This window comes from Hetaerina americana, unplaced genomic scaffold, assembly GCF_022747635.1.
Source record: "Hetaerina americana unplaced genomic scaffold, ioHetAmer1.1.p SCAF_16, whole genome shotgun sequence".
Lineage (NCBI taxonomy): Eukaryota > Metazoa > Arthropoda > Insecta > Odonata > Calopterygidae > Hetaerina > Hetaerina americana.
In genome coordinates, this window is record NW_027286719.1 from 249,224 (window position 1) to 266,794 (window position 17,571).

Genomic DNA, 17,571 nt, shown 5'->3' on the forward strand with positions numbered 1-17,571 from the left:
AAGGAATGGCCGTGTGGAGAAAGCAATAGACTTCTGTAGGAGACAGGGGTTAATCATCACCAATACTTGGTTTAGACCTCACAAAAGGCGTAGGTATACATGGAAAATGCCAGATGACTCAGAAAGGTATTAATTAGACTATGTTATGGAGAGGTAAAGACTTGAGAACAGCGTGAGCAATTCGCAGCTTCCCAGAAGGGGATGTGGACTCTAATGACAACTTAGTAATCATGTAGTATAGCGTTCGATTTAAAAAGATAAGTCAGGGAAGGGAATTGAGGAAATTAAGTGTAGAATCATTTACTGGATTGACAAGGAAAGAGTATTAGGAATCTGTAGAGAAAATTAAGAGCGATGAAAGGGAGCAGTGTAAATAGGATGGGAGAGAGAAACCGCGGATTTCGGATGAAATTATTAGAAAGATAGATGAGAAAAGGAAATGGAAGAATGTTAATACAGAATTGAGTCGAAGGAAGTAAACAGAGTGAAAGAATAAAATTGAGATGGGTAACAAGGAGAGGAAAAGAAGCATGGTGGAAGACGCAGTGGGAGGATATGGAAATTTTGCAGTGGAAGGGTGAAAATTGTGCGTTATTTAGCAAGGGTAAAACACTGTCGGAAAGCAAGAAGGGAAAATCTATGTGACGTGAGAGTTATAGAGTAAGTATAGAGAGTAGGGGTGAGATATTAGTTGAACCAGGAAAGATTCTCGAGAGATGGAGGGAATATATAGAAAAACTAACTGCATGGTAAAATAATTAGGCCAGCAAGGTTAGACATAGAGAAAATCACTTAGATGAGGGTAGCTTCGGTCCGGACCCATTTGATAGCGGGGTAGAAAGGGCAATTAGGGAATTTTGTTATCAAATAAAACCGTGGGGGTAGACAACGTTCCCGTGGAAAAACTCAGGTTTAGGAAAAGATGGGAGGAAAAATTTACATGGAATAATTCTTAGCATTTACTCGAGAGAAATTTGGCCGAAGACTTAGTAAGATCAGTGTTAGTTCCTATTCCGAAAAAGTTAAAGGCTACATTGTGAGGACTACGGGACAATATGTTTGATTTTGCACGCAGCTACAGCTGTTCTCAGGATCATCAGCAAGAGGATGGAGAGCAGGGCAAATGATTACTTACAGGATGTTCTTTTTGGGTTCAGGAATGGAAGAGGCACGCGTGATGCTATTGCAGTCATGAGGTGATTATTTGAGAGGAACATACCTGTATAATACAATCAAGATGCAATTGCCTGTTTCGTAGATTTCGGAAAGGAGTTTTAGGATGTAATGGGAATACTAATCAATGTTCTGCAGAAAATAGGAGCACATAGGAGGGATGGGAGACTTATTCGCATCCTGTACGTGTCTCAGACTGCTCAGTTGCGAGTGGGGGATGGAAAAGCTGAATGGGCAGTATTGGGAAAATAGCTAAGATCATTGTCACCTCGGCTGCTCATCGTATATGTGGAGGAAATGGTTCAAGGGGCATAGGATGAACTAGAGATAGAAATGAATGTCGGTGGGCTATTCATAAAATCAGGTTTGCCGATGCTCAAGCTTTTGCTTGTCTATCATCCCAGGGGTTGCAAGAATTGCGTGGAGCATTGAATTGTGAATGCGATAGGTATGGTATGAAATGTAAATAAAACAATGGCAATGTTGTTTTCCAGGAAGAAAAAGGCTAGGCTAAACGTCAAAATAGGACGGCAAATGTTAAAGCAGGTTGAACAGTTTACCTATCTCGTAAGTGTTTTGGACCAGAATAGTCAAAGAAGTAGGAGGGACAGAAGGAGAATAATCGCGTTAGGCGAAGGAGCTTTAACAAGGAAGAGGGAATTGATGGCGGGGAGGTTTGTATAAGATGTTAAAAAAAGGCATGATAAAACTTTGGAGGCTCGTTTTGTGAAACGCGGAGAAATGGTTATAGGATCAAGATGATGGGCGTAGACTGCGGAGGCTCGGGACGCGGGAGGAATGCCAAGGCTTTGGAGTGGGGAAGCGCGGGGATTGGTGGGAATGGGGGGAGGAAAGCGATAAGGATCTAACGGTGATTGTTCGATCCGGGAAATTCAAGCTATCAAGCGATCAAACGGAACACCACTGTTCGAAGGAAAGGTGGTGGGATTTAGCGTGTGAAGGGAGAGGGAGAGAAGAGAGGGATGTAGGATAACATGAAAAGCGGTGATCGTACATGCGAATGGGTGATGCATTCGCCGATGTAGGTAGATGAGCATCGGTTGCTTGAGAGGAGGTAGTTGACGTATCTGGAGCGTGGGAGCGAGGTGGGAAGGCAATGAGGGGATGTGGGGAGAGGGGAGCAGATCTGATTAGCGGACATGTGGTGCATCGGGGGCCGTAGTACGAGTATGTCTGGGAATGATGGGGAAATGTGTCGATGAGTTGCACCAAAGGGTCGGTGGATCCTAGGATATTCTTTCCGTATACTTTTAGTTTCAAACCTCTTAAGCTTGTGACGACTGTTAATTTTGTGGAAGGACAAGGATTGAAGGGGATGTACCAGGTGAGTATCGTCTGCCATGGAATCACCGCGGCCCGGGTTCGGTCGGTAGGCAGACGTCTCCACATCGATGTCAGTCGGGGACCTCGGGTCGGGGTGGTGGGTCTGGGCCTGCCTCTGTGCACGAATGACGCACGGGTGGGTGAGGGGCCGACGAGGCGCGAAGTCGTGCTCGGAGGGGGGAGGGCAGGCGCGCCCAGCGGCACATCCGAGACCGGTGGCCGAGAGCCCGGAGCGAGAGGAGGGAGCCGGGGAATGGTCACGCGCCGGCCCTTCGCCGCCCGAGAGCGACACACGGATTGGAGTGAGGGCTTCCCGACGTGGGCCGTTATTTACGATAGCTCCTCACATCGTGTCGATGCCATTACGGACTGTGTGGCTCGAATCAGTTTGGGCGCAGTAAAGATGAAAAAAATTGCGAGAGAAATGAGAGATATTTTGGAAAATTTAAACTTGAGCCTTGATGTAATTCGTGGGGATTGGATGGGCCGTGACAAAACGTGACATGTGTCGAAATAGGTGAGCGCCGGCGTGGCGTCCGTCGTTGGATAACGCGAGGTCTCTCTCTCTCTCTCTCCACGTCGGCCTCTCACGCCGCGGTTCCCCCCCTCTCCGCCGGTGCCGTCGGGGGCCCGAGCCGGCGGCTGCCGCTGCATCGATTGTCTCCTCGGCGGAGACCGCTCACCCCCCACCCTCTGGCCCGCCCCCCTCGGCACGACCCCCCCCCCCCAACCCCCCACGGCAGCCACCTTCCGAAGCGGAGTCCAAGGAGAGCCCCCCTCTTATCGAGCGCTGCCGCCCACCGGACACGCGACCCGGCGGGGCTCGCGGCGCCCCCCCCCTGCCTCCCTCTCCGCTTCCCCCTCGCCCCCTCTCCCCCTCGCCCCCGCCGCCGCCCCTCCCGCGCTTTCCGCCGATCCGCCGACGCCTTTGCGGGCGGACGCCGCCCACTCCGGCCGCGGGGGTCCGAGTGGGCGGTGTCCTCCGTGGGTGGCTTCACTTCGGCCGTCTGGCCCTCGTCGTACAGGATTTCCGGATCAAATTTTAAAAGATAGCCCCATTTTTTGAGAAAAAGAATGGTGAATTAATTATATATTGTGAAATGACTGCTTAAAAAAAAAGGATCTGGAATACAGCTGTGTAAATTGTGTATTTTCATTCTAGTTAAATATTATGTTATTCTGTCCTAAGTTGAGGCGGTTTGCATGAATCTTTCACGGTTATCGGTATCATTTGGCGCGGTGTGGCGCTACGGCACCTGCCTCACTTCAGCGCCTACGTGGGGGCGCCGTGCTCAATGCCATCCGAAGCGAGTATAATGAATGGAAGCATAACAGTCGCTTAATATTACAGTTTCCACTGAAAATTTTCTCATGCATATTACTTTTTCATGTGTTTCGTGGTGTTTCACGTTACTGGACGAATAAAGTATTAATTATGTGTTCCAATTCGACCACGTGAGAATAAGGGTGTCCATCTCGTGTTATTATGTTTTCAATTTGGAGCTTCATAGTCGCGGATTACTTCCAGTATCTTTAAATTTGGATACTCGTGGTATCAACGTATTGAAAATGTTCCACTTCAAATCACACGGGAGCAATTTAACTGCGTGTGAGCTATTTTGGGACGGCAGGTGGAGGGTTGGCCGTGGTGGACTGTTGTGTCAACGTGGTTGAGGACGTGCGGTCGGTGCGCAGTGGTGGGCACCATGGTCCAGGAGTCTATTGGAGGTGACCGTGGTGCTTTACTGCAGCACGGTGCTCGTGCGCTCCTCCCGCCGGCCGTCACTTGCACCGCGAGGAGACGTCGGATGTTTCATTCAGTCGCGCCTGAAGCCCAGCTCTTCAGGAGCTGGAAGTAAATAAATCTTTGTGTCGTATGAATTAAACGGTCAGTAAAACGAGAATATCTTGTTCGCTTCCTGAAACCCGACTTCATCAAGAAGGAGGTCCGTCTGAAAGAACAATTAAAATGTAATATAAATATGTATAGTGATCAGACCCCTTGAAATATCTTCATTTTATTGAGATTAGTTAAGAACTCGGAGGAAATGAAGTCGGCGATGATCGCTTTAATAAATCGAAACGAAAACTTATTTATTCTACGAATTTTGCTTTGAGGAATTATGGAGTAATACTTGACGGCACGTTGCCAAGATTTTTAGGCAGTAGACGTGATGAACGTCGATGTGTGTAGCTGTCCTTGATACTTCCTTGTCTGTTGCACCCAAAGCCCTGGTGCACCGTCGACTAATACGATCACCCAAGTGGCAAAACAGCCACTTATAAAAAGACTGGCACTAGGAGGCGATCGATAATCACGCATATAGAGGAGCATGTAGATGAAAGATGACACGACATCCAAGAAATGAAGCTGGGAAGCTGCTTTAAAAATTGTTAAAAGCCATATCATTGCGCTGAGGAATAATTGATAAAGAATTCATGCAAATTTATCTAAGGCAGAATGAAGGAAGAATGTGCCAAAGTAGACTAAAAGATGGTAAATACAGCAAACACTCACTTCGGTTAACGAACAATAAAATCGAAAAGATACAACCTCGAGGTTGAAAACGGGTACACAGACTAATGATAAAATCATTGGCAATCGGACCAGCTTTGCATGCGGTTACCTATAATCTGAGCATCCTTAAATCGTTTCATTACTGCGGCCAGTGATTATATTTTATGATACCCCTTTCATTCTTCTTTCCAGCTTTTCATTGCCATGGAAACAGCTCTCACCCCCCAGTTGGTATTCATTAAAGAATGCCCCATAATTTATTTGAATATTTGCTAATCATCGCGTAGATCTGTTCTGCCCAGTAAGTTGCCTGTACCTTAAATGTATGCTCGAGTGTATATTTTAATATGTGCGAACCTTAGGAAAGGGGAAGAAAATAGAGAACTTTATTATTTTACCCCATTAAAATAATTACTAATAAGTGTGACTTTCCATACGCATCTCCATCTTAAAATGTATTCCACATTCTCGGTCCACTCCTGGCATTCCTCCCAACCCTTTTAATAATTTCTCCCATATCCTTAATCCATTTTCTACACCCTTCAGTCCGTCTAAGCCTCCCAACCCTCGCCCCTTTTTCCGTCTCCCCTGTCTCTCTCCCTCCAACTAACCCGCTCTCCAACTGCCTCAATCCACCTTTCCTCGTCCTCATCCTCCCGTCCTCGCCCCCATCCGCCCTTCTACTTCCCCATCCGCCCTTCCTTGTCCCCATCCATCCTGTTTCTTCCTCATCCTCCCTTCCTCATCCACTCTTCCTCATCCACGCGTCCTCTCCCCCATCCACTCTTCCTCTCCCCCATCTCCCCTGTTTCTTCCTCATCCTCCCTTCCTCGCCCCCATCCGCCCTTCTACTTCCCCATCTACCCTTTCTCATCCTCATCTACCCTTCCTCTCCCTCATCTACCCTTCCCCTCCTTCATCTACCCTTCCTCTCCCTCATCTACCATGCCTATCCCTAATCTATCCTTCCTCACACACATCCACCCTTCGTTTTCCCCATCTCCCCTGTGTCTTCCTCATCCTCCCTTTCTCGCCCCATCCGCCCTTCTACTTCCCCATCTACCCTTTCTCGTCCCCATCTGCCCTACCTCTCCCCCATGTGCCCTTCCTCATCCCCATCCACCCTTCCTCTTCCCCATCCACCCTTCCTCTTCCACATCCACCCTTCCTCTTCCCCATCCACCCTTCCTCTTCCCCATCCACCCTTCCTCTTCCCCATCCACCCTTCCTCTCCCCCATCCACCCTTCCTCTTCCCCATCCACCCTTCCTCTCCCCCATCCACCCTTCCTCTTCCCCGTCGCTTTCTCTGCCAACGTAACTCACCTTTCCTCCCTCCCCCTCCCTGCCCATTTCACCCGCGCCTATCCCTCTTCCTCACCCCTCACTTCCTCCCTATATCTTCCCTCCATCATAATTGGTCAATTTCACACATCATCCCTCCCTCTGCTCCACCGTCCCTTCCTTTCCGTCGACCCACCCTCCACCACCATCCACTACCACTTCTGCAGCTCCCCCTTCCTCCCCCTCCCTTCTCCCTCGATCTCCCACCTTTCCCCTGATCCCCTTCCCATTATCTTTCTCCCTTCCTCTGAATCGTCGCACGTACAATTCAATGCCTTACGCCCGATTCCCTCGCATTGAATATCACCTTTCCTTGTCCGATTGTCACCCACTCCCCGCCTCTCCTTCCTTCCGACCATCTCCCTCTCCAACTCCTGGCCAGGTTCCAACACCGTTCCGTCTTCACGCCTCTCCTCTCCCAAACACCCTCGCGTGGCCCCCCTTCCCAATGGCCACCTGCCTTCCCCCTGCCCCCCACCCGTCCCCACGCAACCCACGTCTCTCCTGCACCCTCTCGCCCCTCTCCGCACGCCAGCCTCTCTCACTTCGAAACCCCGTCAAACTCTTCGACTCTTTCCCGCCTCGTCAACGTCCCCGCCCACTTTGCTCCCTCCTCCCGGCACCCCCTTTCCCCTCCCCCCGGCACCCCCTTTCCCCTCCCCCCGCCACGCCCCTTGGAATTCCTGGCGACCCCTCGGCCCACCTCCTCCCATCTCCGCATTTCCTTCCGTTTCTTCACCGCAGTTCCTCTCTCCGCCTCATTTCCTCCACCCACTTCCTTCCCAATGTCCAACCTTTTCCTCCCCCTGCCGGCGTCCTTGGCACTTCCAAACGCCTTCCCTCGCCCGCATCCCTCCGACGCTCTCTTCATTCACGCAGTCCTAACCGCCTCCCCTCCCTCCCCGTATCCCCTCCTACCCGTTCCCTCCGAGCACACCCCTCGCCACCTTTCCCATGTCCCTCCGCGCTGCTGTCAATGGGAAGAAAGAAGTTCCGTCTCCCTACTCCACCCGCCCACTCTCCCCACCGCCTTTTCTCTTCGCACCTTTTTTGCTCTGCCTGCATTTTTCCTTTTCTCTTTCTGTGGATAAATTTGTGAACGCTTAGTTAAAGGTGTGACGATGGTATAGAAAAATTAGAAAGACATTTAAAGATAGTTTAGTTTTCTTGAATATTCCACAAATTGAAGGTGGCACAACCACATATTTCCAACGGAAGAAAAAGGACTCATCGTCATGTATGTGTGCGAAGTTATTGCCTATGCACACTGGGTATATGACCTAGGAAAAAATGGATCCGGGATCCCAAAACTTAACTTTTTTCTGTTATGGGTATCGGTTTTGGATCCCAACACATACCATTTCTTTTCTCGAACAATTATTCTTAGTTTTCATTTTACCTCTAAATGATTTTTTCTTTGCGCCTCGGATGTTTTTACATATGGGCCCCGTCAGTAATATATGTACATGAATGTATATATTTTTGTGTGTGTATATGTGTGTGTGTAAATATATATATAGTATATATATATATATATATATATATATATATATATATATATATATATATATATATCTTGAAGAAAGGTCTCACGGATAGGAGTAATAATTTAAACAGAGAAGCGAGAAAGCGTTAGCACAGAGGAACGCAGAAATGAAACTCACCCGTATTTCAAATTTTTGGTGGCCAAACAACATTATTCTAGAGAGAGAAGGAAGTTTGGGGAGTCTACGTAGAGGAGAAGTTCCTTCTCTCCCCACAGGAAGGTGGTTTGGCCACCGAAAATTAGAAATACATGAGGTTGTATTTGTATGTGCTTCTCCGCGTTTTTGCTCGCCAACGCTATCTCGCTTCCCCGTGTGTTTGTGTTATATATATATATATATATATATATATATATATATATATATATATATATATATATATATATATATATATATATATAACCATAAACACAGTATCAACCCGAAGGTCGGTTTGGTAGGTGATGGTAGAGTTCACCCAGTACTAAGCCCGACGGCGTGTGAAATTCCACATCAGGGGTAGGTGCCCAGATATATATATATATATATATATATATATATATATATATATATATATATATATATATAGACATATATATATATATATATATATATATATATAGACATATATATATATATATATAGACATATATATATATATATATAATCGTAGAGCAGTACTTCCCAGCGTGCTCCTCACAGGGAGGGAGTAATAATAACAAAAATAATAATTTGGGGAAAATGAGAATGTTTCCTTCATCACCTCATCCTTAGAATATCAAAATACACGCTGACGATAAGATTTATCGTCACTCGAAAAAAATCAAATTGATAACGTTGTTAAGAGCATATTTATTTATACTTTCATTTAAATCATAATTTTTCAGAACTTCATTAATGTATGATAAAGGGGTCATCTAAATATCTAAGGCTTCGTGGTGAAGAATGATGTCCAAGAGGTCTGATAGCGCTTGATTGGATCATTTCTGATCAATGAACATTGGTAACTGGCTTTTCAATATTTTGGGAACAAAAAAGCATAAATGGATTATCATTCCGAGTGTTAGTTTCTTCGCAGCTCTTCAAACTATGCTCCGTTTCAACCGCCATCTCTTCACTCCCTCATGGCTTCTTGCACCGACATTGCATCTCTTCCTTATTGTAGTTCATCCTAGGCCTTCCTCTGTAAAATCTCCTCGCCTTGTTTTCCTTTACATATGCTCATACTGTTTATCGTTAGTAGTTGCTTCTTCGAGAAGAGAGAAAGGCGTAACCTATTCTAACAAACTGCTGTTTGCCAAACCAGTGGAGGAAGCAGGTTAAGGTTTTCAAGAGTTAATGAACATAGGCCATTATATTGCAATTAGGGTGAAGAGATTTACATGACCGGGTTTTGAATACAAAATGTGATCACCTGTGAATGTAATAACTTTTATGTTAGGGTTAATGTAACAGTGTTTTTGCGGCTTCGTCCGTTTTGGGGAATGCCCCGTAAGTAGGTACCCTTTGTCTTCAAACGACCATAAATGGAAAGTTAGTCAATGTGGTGTTTGTGAGTACATTGCCTCTTCTTAAGAGAAGAAAGGACTCGGAGATGAATTTGTGCATTTAGGTAATATTTTCTCTGATTGTATTTTTTGTGGCGCTTTAAGCATTAGTTGCGTAGACTGATTATTGCAATAAATCGATATATACAGCAACCTGAGTCCTCTGGGACCAAATCGCATGACGTGACTTCTCTCTCGGAATCTCATTTGCAATCAGATCTTTGCATATGTAATGGCATGGCTCGGTTATGCCAATATTGCGGGCCAAAGCGGTAAAAACACCCTTTGTGTTTTTAAAAAATTTGGAATCTAATTAAACCTTATTTTAGAGCATTAATTTCATCAAATAATTCATTTAAAATTGGCATTATAAAATTAATTAGCCATTTTATTTTATTCATTTAACTAATATTCAATCCGAAAAAACAATCCGAACAACGTTCCTTGACCTTCGAGTCACTTTTGCCGACAATGCGTCTAATGAATCCCAATTTTTTATATGCTTGACCGCAGACTTTACGTATGTGAGTCCCCTAAGTTGTCTTTCGTGAATGTGACACCTAGGTATTTTACCGTATCAACTACTGCTAGGTCACCTCCAGCTAATTTGTAAGCAAATCCCGTTGATCTTTTAAAGAAATTTACCACTGAACATTTATTATAATTTAGAGTCAATCCCCAGTTAGAACACCATTTAATAATGCAATCTAAATCCTGCGCTAGAATAAAACGATCCTCATCCCCAGATATCTCCCGATAGATCACCGTGTCATCCGCGAACATCCTAATTTTACTTTTCACTTCGCGGTTCAAATCGTTAACAAAAATCAAGAAAAGCAACGGCCCGATCACACTTCCCTGAGGTACCCCCGACGTGACTCGAACGCTGTCGGAACTAGCGCCATCAAGGACTATCCTCTGTTCCCGCTCTTAAAGAAAATCTTTAACCCGGTTTATGGCGCCCTTGTTTATACCCGCGACCTTTAATTTATGAATGAGTTTACCATGTGGGACCTTATCAAATGCCTTTTGAGAATCTAAGAAGATGGCATCCACTTGCCTACCTCTCTCACCAGATAAAAGTAAATCATGTGTAAATAATCCTAATTGGGTTTCGCAGGAGCGGATTTTCCTGAATCCGTGTTGATTGTCACTTAAAAAGTTAATATTGTCAAGGTGTCTCATTATTGAACTGACAATTATGTGCTCTAAGATTTTGCAACAGATAGAAGTGAGAGATATAGGCCTGTAATTACTGGGATCCTCCCTGTCACCACTTTTAAAAATAGGCGTTATTTGTGCAAGTGTTAGTGTTTAACTGCCAGTTAAGCTATCGATGCGTCCTCTTAATTTCTGAAATTTTGGGGGCTTTAAAGGAACAAGATGCTGTGACGAAACACTGTACATACGATGTCACAGGCATTCGTAGTCGTGTGCGAAGCGCCCCAGTTCACGAGGTTAAAAGCCCCCAAAATTTCTGAGTTTTATAGGACGCCTCGATAGCTTAATTGGCTAAAGCACTCGACCGGACATCGAGGGATCCGGCTTCGAATCCCGGTCGGGGGTAATGATTTTTACCCTCTGTAATTGTTGCATTTAAATGCATATTAGCGGATGACTCCGTTAAAAGTTAATGTTGCGGCATCTCCTGCAGTTTCTTTGGAATTTGTTAGCTTTTTTCTCCAATTTTATCGTATCTTCTTCCAGATTCCTCCGTCATAAAGCAACGAAGTAGCCCGCAAAAACTCTTCCTCCCCCGTTTTCTGAAAAGTATTTGTGTATACCCTCATCTGCCTCCTATTGTCATTCCCTCTTAACTTGCTGGCTTAATATTGTTACCGCAGGGATTTCCTATGCATTATTTCCATTTCTCCAGAATCTTTCTTGGGTCTGTATATGTTTTACTTTGATAGTGTACACGGATATTTTGTCTTACTTTCGGGAAGTGCCTTCACTTTTCTGTGTTGGGCAAACAGTTCTTCCGCTCTCTGTAAAACCCTCCATATCCTCGTACTGCGTCCTTCACCATGATTCCTTTGATCTATTAGATTTTCTCTATTCATTATTCTACTCATAGTACTTTCATCTATCCATTTGTTTACATTCTTCCATTTTCATTTCTCCTCAAACTTCTTAATCATCTCGTCTGTAGTGCATAGTTTCCTTGTTATTTTTGTATTTACTCTTCTTGTAGTGTGTCGTTTGCGGCTTTAGATATCCCGTTCTTGACTTGTTCCCATCTTTATCACATCGCGCCTGTCTCCCTGTCCGCACTTATAAATTTTTCCATTGTTCCTGGCACTCATTCCTTTTCGTTTGGGTTAATGCTTGTGCTCGGCGACGTTTCCCTAGAGCTGATTCGGATTCAGTTCCAAAGTTAATTCAATTGAATCTGAACTTGAGATTGACGAGGACGATTCAGGAAAGCGGAGTGAGAATATGGAATGCTCAAGCATTAAAAACGGTGCGAATCAATGACGCAATCTGTACCTAACGGATGCATGGGGTAGCTGATATCTCTCAGTATCCCCGGTCGTTTTCAACGTATAGGTTACATCCATTGCGGTGTTTAAGCCTGATGTTTTGCTTAAACCGTTTCTCCTGCAGAACTTTCTGCACTGCTTTCTCCGCGCGGTCATATCTTGTTACTAAACCGTAATACCCTACCTCACCACCACTTGGCCTTAGGCCGTAGCCTTCTAACTCCCCGTAATTATCAAATTCCTTTCATTGACGTACGCAATTATTCCTACTGTTTTTTCGTGCTCCTAGCCTCTTTCTCCATCAGTATGCCTACTGTTAGGCATGTGGACATGAATTTTGATCAAGGTCCTTGGTTCAGTGTTTCCTGGTGATAATAATATTAAATTTCTCTTGTGCTCTGTTTGGTATGCCTCTTAGTACCTACCTTCACACCCTCCAGTAAGTCCCGCAAGCCTTCCTCCTCCCCTCAAGCAGCCACAGCATTTCCATATTTCCTCTTTCCGATTCCCGCGTTCTATTTTTTAATTTCACGGTTCTCAACATCGTCCTAACATTCCATGTCCGTTTTTTTTTAACTTTTTCGGTCGGGATGGTCGTGTCCTCAATGGTGCTACTGCTTTCGATTCATCTTTTAAGTATTTATTAGAATGAAGACCTCTCCCGCTCCTGGGCTCGACAACGCGGCCCTGTGGACTCAGTTCTCTACTTGTGTCCATCATCGTTTCTTGGGATTTAGAATGGAGGTTGTTTCCTCCGTAGTCTTCCTCAGTTGTGTTTTTAACGTGACGGAATCAATCAAATAGCCGCCCTACTGCGGTCAGCCGCCTCACTGAGGAATAGATGCTGCGCGGACTACATATCCTCTTGCTTCTACCCTTGGTTCTAATTGACATGGGTGACCCTAACAGGAGCAATTATCACTGCTTTCGCCAGCCAGGAGTCATCAGAGTCCACAATCCCTTCCACCACGACAAGGTTGTAGTTCATGGAGAGGAGAAAATCCTAGTATATATTGTAAATTGTTCATTATTCTTGCTATCTTACTTAATGCTCTTCTTGTTTTGATTGTTCGTTATAGTTATAGAACGTAATAATCCGGTATATTATTATTGATAGTAAAGTCTCCTTGTTCGTAGCTACCATCTTATATAAGTATTTACCGAGTTGAGCGAGAAAGGTTCAGCGCTCTATAGATCTAATGTCTTATGTCTAAACGTTGGTTCGGAAAAAGTAAAAAAAAGGTTAGTATAGTCATAGAACCAGTGTTTCAAGGGCTTGATATTTTTCCAAACATTGGAAACCTTCTACCTCGATATTTTTACTCAATGCCATGAAAGACTATTCAATGGCCAAGTACGTCTGTCCAACTGTTGCTTCTACCAATAATCTTCTATCATGCCACAGATCTATGTTTACTGCGGCTCTCCCTACCTCTAAACATCTACATCTACACCGCAAGCCGTCGTAAGGACGTGTGGCAGGGGGTGGTAGGTCACGAACCGTTCTACATGTATTCCACTCTACTTCCTCATGCACCTGCCACCCCGCGATCCACAAAAAAACCGCGTGAAGAGGGGGCGACTGAACACCAATCATGCCACATGCCTACACTTATTACGATTATAACATGGTTGGCAGCTATTCCTCTGCCTACAAAAATATGGTAAGAAAAAATATGAAAAGAGGGAAGGAACACTTACTACGGGTTACTATTCTACACATTCCGCGCGGACAATTCACAAATGCAATAGGCTTCATGTACATTCGCCTGCACCCCACCTGGCGCAAGGGCGCACGGTGGGGGGCGTAAGGACGTCAGGATTGGAGACTGTTTTGTAGGAATTTAACTTTGCATACCCCTGTTTTCGACAGCGCGTGCAATATTTTCGTAGGTGCTCCCCTTCAATTGTTGTGAATCCAATGAAAAGTCTAGTACCTAAAATGAGATTTTATCCCTAATTTGGATTAGAGCATGTGACTGAGACAAGATCAATTTATTAATTAAATGGTCATGCTGGATCGCTGGCCGGACGCGGGCGACTCGTTTTCGAAGCCTGTCGAGCACTTGGACGTAAAATGCAGCATTTACAGGTTGTCGTTCAGGTACAAATTCGTAGTGGACGACTCCCTTTTTGTCAAAAAAGACAATGAGCATCGCCTTGATCCGAGATTTGCTCATGCGAGCTTTCTTTTGACGGGGTGATGATGGGGTGTGCCACTCCGCACTTTGTCTCTTCGACTCCGGGTCGTACTCAAAGATCCACGTCTCGTCACCCGAAACAACGTTCTCCAAAAAATGTGGATCATTTTTGCAGTGATCCGCAAGTTGTGTCGCGATTTCCAAACGATTGAGTCTTTGATCATCACTGAGCACTTTCGGCTCCAACTTTGCACAAATTTTTCGCATCTGTAATTGCTCCCTAATAATCTCGTGCACTATTGTTTTTGGCACATTACACTGCTCTGCTATCATCCGAACACTAAGACGACGATCAGAGTTCAGTACATCGCGAACTTTTCGCACATTTTCGTCGGTGAGTGTCGTTGATGGGCGTCCAGGCCGTGGTTCGTCGTCGACCTCTTCTCTGCCCTCCACGAACATCTTGTGCCACCGAAAGATCATGTTTCTGGACATGGCTGACTTCCCGTAAGCCTGGTTAATCATACCGACAGTTTCGGTAGACGATTTCCCAAGCTTTACCGCAAATTTGATGGAATAACGCTGCTCCAAAAACTTCGGCATCGCGTTCCGTGACGTGGGTCGAGCGTGGAGGTTCGCGTTAACAGAGCTCCTCACTACACCACAGCTCAGAGCCGACTGCCTTTTTCAGCGTCGCTTGCCAACATACCCCCCTCCAATCGCAGCCCGTCAGAGCGGTGCTGGGCGCGCCTGGAGCGGCGGGAAAAAATCAGTACACTTATTTTCCGGACGAACCCTGTATATATATATATATATATATATATATATATATATATATATATATATATATATATATATATATATATATATATATATATATATATATACATATACATATATATATATATATCTTGAAGAAAGGTCTCACGGATAGGAGTAATAATTTAAACAGAGAAGCGAGAAAGCGTTAGCACAGAGGAACGCAGAAATGAAACTCACCCTTATTTCAAATTTTTGGTGGCCAAACAACATTATTCTAGAGAGAGAAGGAAGTTTGGCGAGTCTACGTAGAGGAGAAGTTCCTTCTCTCCCCACAGGAAGGTGGTTTGGCCACCGAAAATTAGAAATACATGAGGTTTGATTTGTATGTGCTTCTCCGCGTTTTTGCTCGCCAACGCTATCTCGCTTCCCCAAACTCCTAAAATTGGATGGAAAGGGCTCAAACAAACCTCCAGGCAGCTGGTTTCAATCAACAATATTTCTGTTTAAAAAAGTGTTTTTTCTTATTTGTTAATGAGTAGAAAAGGGATACATCTTGTTTATGAGTACCAGAAACCTCACCTCAATATCCTAGCTGTAATGATTACCCTTGAGGTGTCTCTTGAGTTGAGGAAAAAAAATAAAAATCGTAAGGCGCATGATCGGGGAATTATGAGGTTATGGAATCGGTTCAAATTTCAGGTTTCGCAGAGCCTCTTCAGTTGCTCGCGAGGTGTGTGGGCGAGCGTTGTCACGTTACAATATGATTGGCGTCAGGCTGCCTTCAACAGGACAAACCTCTTCCTTGGATATTCCGATATGGTTTGCGATACGCTTTTGCGCCGGTCATTTTGAATCAAATCTTCGACGAGTTTGCGATGTGTATCGTCTGTGGCAGTGATCGGACGACCGCTGCGTGTTTTATCAACAGTCATGGCGTTTCCAGGCTCGCAACCGCGAAATATTTCTACCCATCGATTTACAGTAGACCAATCAACAGCATCGTCACGATAAACGGCCTTAAACGACGATGACTCTCAGTAGGAGTCGCTTTTTCAGCAGTTAAGAATGCGATAACAGCACGCTGTTTAACTCGCGATGACATAGCACTAGAACACACGTCTCCATACTTCCGCTTCTCGAAATACACTAGATGAATGAAACTACCTCAAACCTGCGCGTGCATGTTAATGGGGAATATTACTTCCACAAGCCCCGAGGAGTGCTTCTGAAGGTCATCTTGGTTGTGCTCTACAAGCATGTATGCATTAGTTTTCAGCCTACCCTCGTGAAAATAAGGCCTGTAAGGTAAATTCGCAAGCATGCAGCGGCAGGGAGCCTGCAGCGGCATTTTTAGGTGAAGTGATGAACAGCCTGAATGAGAACTTGTTGAAAGTTTTCGTAACGGGCACGGGCTCCATTTCGATATTTCCCGTGTGTTGAAATGGGTGGTTTCGCATGTTGCATCGACGACTGGCCTCGAGTAATCCCTTGATGTCTTTCCACAGGGGGGCCTTCTCGGAGGTGCGTCTCGCCGAGAGCAAGGACAACCCCGGGCAAATGTTCGCGGTGAAAATAATCGACAAGAAGGCTTTGAAAGGGAAGGAGGACTCGCTGGAGAACGAAATCAAGGTGCTGAGGAGGTGAGTTAAGCCCGTCCACCTACGCATACTGTGTTGTACCCCACCCACCCCCGCTGCGGTTGTCACCCACCACGGCACCCGGCCGCCAGCCCTCGGCACCCCCCCTCCACTCCCGCCCGACCGCCCGCCCGCCACTGGCACTCGCCACTCCCGCCCCGTCGCTCTCTCCGCCCTGGGACTGGAATAGTGTGCTCATGGGCCAGTCCCGGGGGAGTTGCTGCGCTCAGCCGGCCGACTTAGGACACTTGTCAGCCGGAGGAAAATCGTGATCCGCTCCCGGTCGTCAGTGGAACTTTCATCGCGCTTAATTACATTGTAACAAAGAGAGATCCCCATTTTCCCCCTTTTTTTAACCACAGTTGAAATGCATTTCAAGTATTTTTCAAGCTGATGGACTGCTCTCAAAGGCTTTGGATTAATATTTGCATTGCTTTTTTCATTAATTCACTGCATTTACGGAGTCTCGCCTAACGCTCTCACCGTAATTGTAATTTATGGCGGAGCTCCTTTGCCCTGATTTTACCCTTACTAAGATGAGCTCGGTAATATCCTAATCACTGACAAAAGCTGTTTCTTTGTTTCCTATTTTAAAATATTGTTTTTCTGTTCTTGAATCGGTAGATAGTCTTATTTTGGATATTTTAAATGTACACAAAATGACATTAGAAATTCTTTCATTTCTCTTTATGGGAAAAAATATATCTAGTCACTTCATTTTATTTCATTATTGTGTTTTTCTTAATTATTTCTTAAATGATGTTGTAAAAATTATATGACAATTCTACCCCTTAGTATGGAAAAGTGTTTTTTTTACATTTTGATGTTGATTTGCATGTAACGTTTCTCCTCACCACACCGCATTTTCTTCCTTGCTAGTTTTGGTATTTTATTTTGTTTCAGATTTTGCAAGTATGTGTGTGTATGTACAGGTATGTGTGTATACATATGTATATGTATATATATATATATATATATATATATATGTATAAAAATACATACATGCATACACACATATATATACGTTTATATATAATTATATATATGTAAATAAAACTCACCAAGATAGCACTAGCGAAAAAAAAACAAAAAATTATAAAA

General features: G+C 44.8%; 1 protein-coding gene across 4 annotated transcripts in view; it reads left to right on the plus strand.

The window, feature by feature from the left end:
- Positions 1-17,571, plus strand: part of CaMKI (Calcium/calmodulin-dependent protein kinase I) — a 212,586-nt gene that overhangs the window by 49,700 nt on the left and 145,315 nt on the right. For all 4 annotated transcript variants that reach the window (XM_071584000.1, XM_071584001.1, XM_071584002.1 and 1 more), the window contains exon 2: positions 16,339-16,473. In XM_071584000.1, the coding sequence (XP_071440101.1) occupies positions 16,339-16,473 (135 nt within the window). The remainder of the gene's footprint in view (positions 1-16,338; positions 16,474-17,571) is intronic.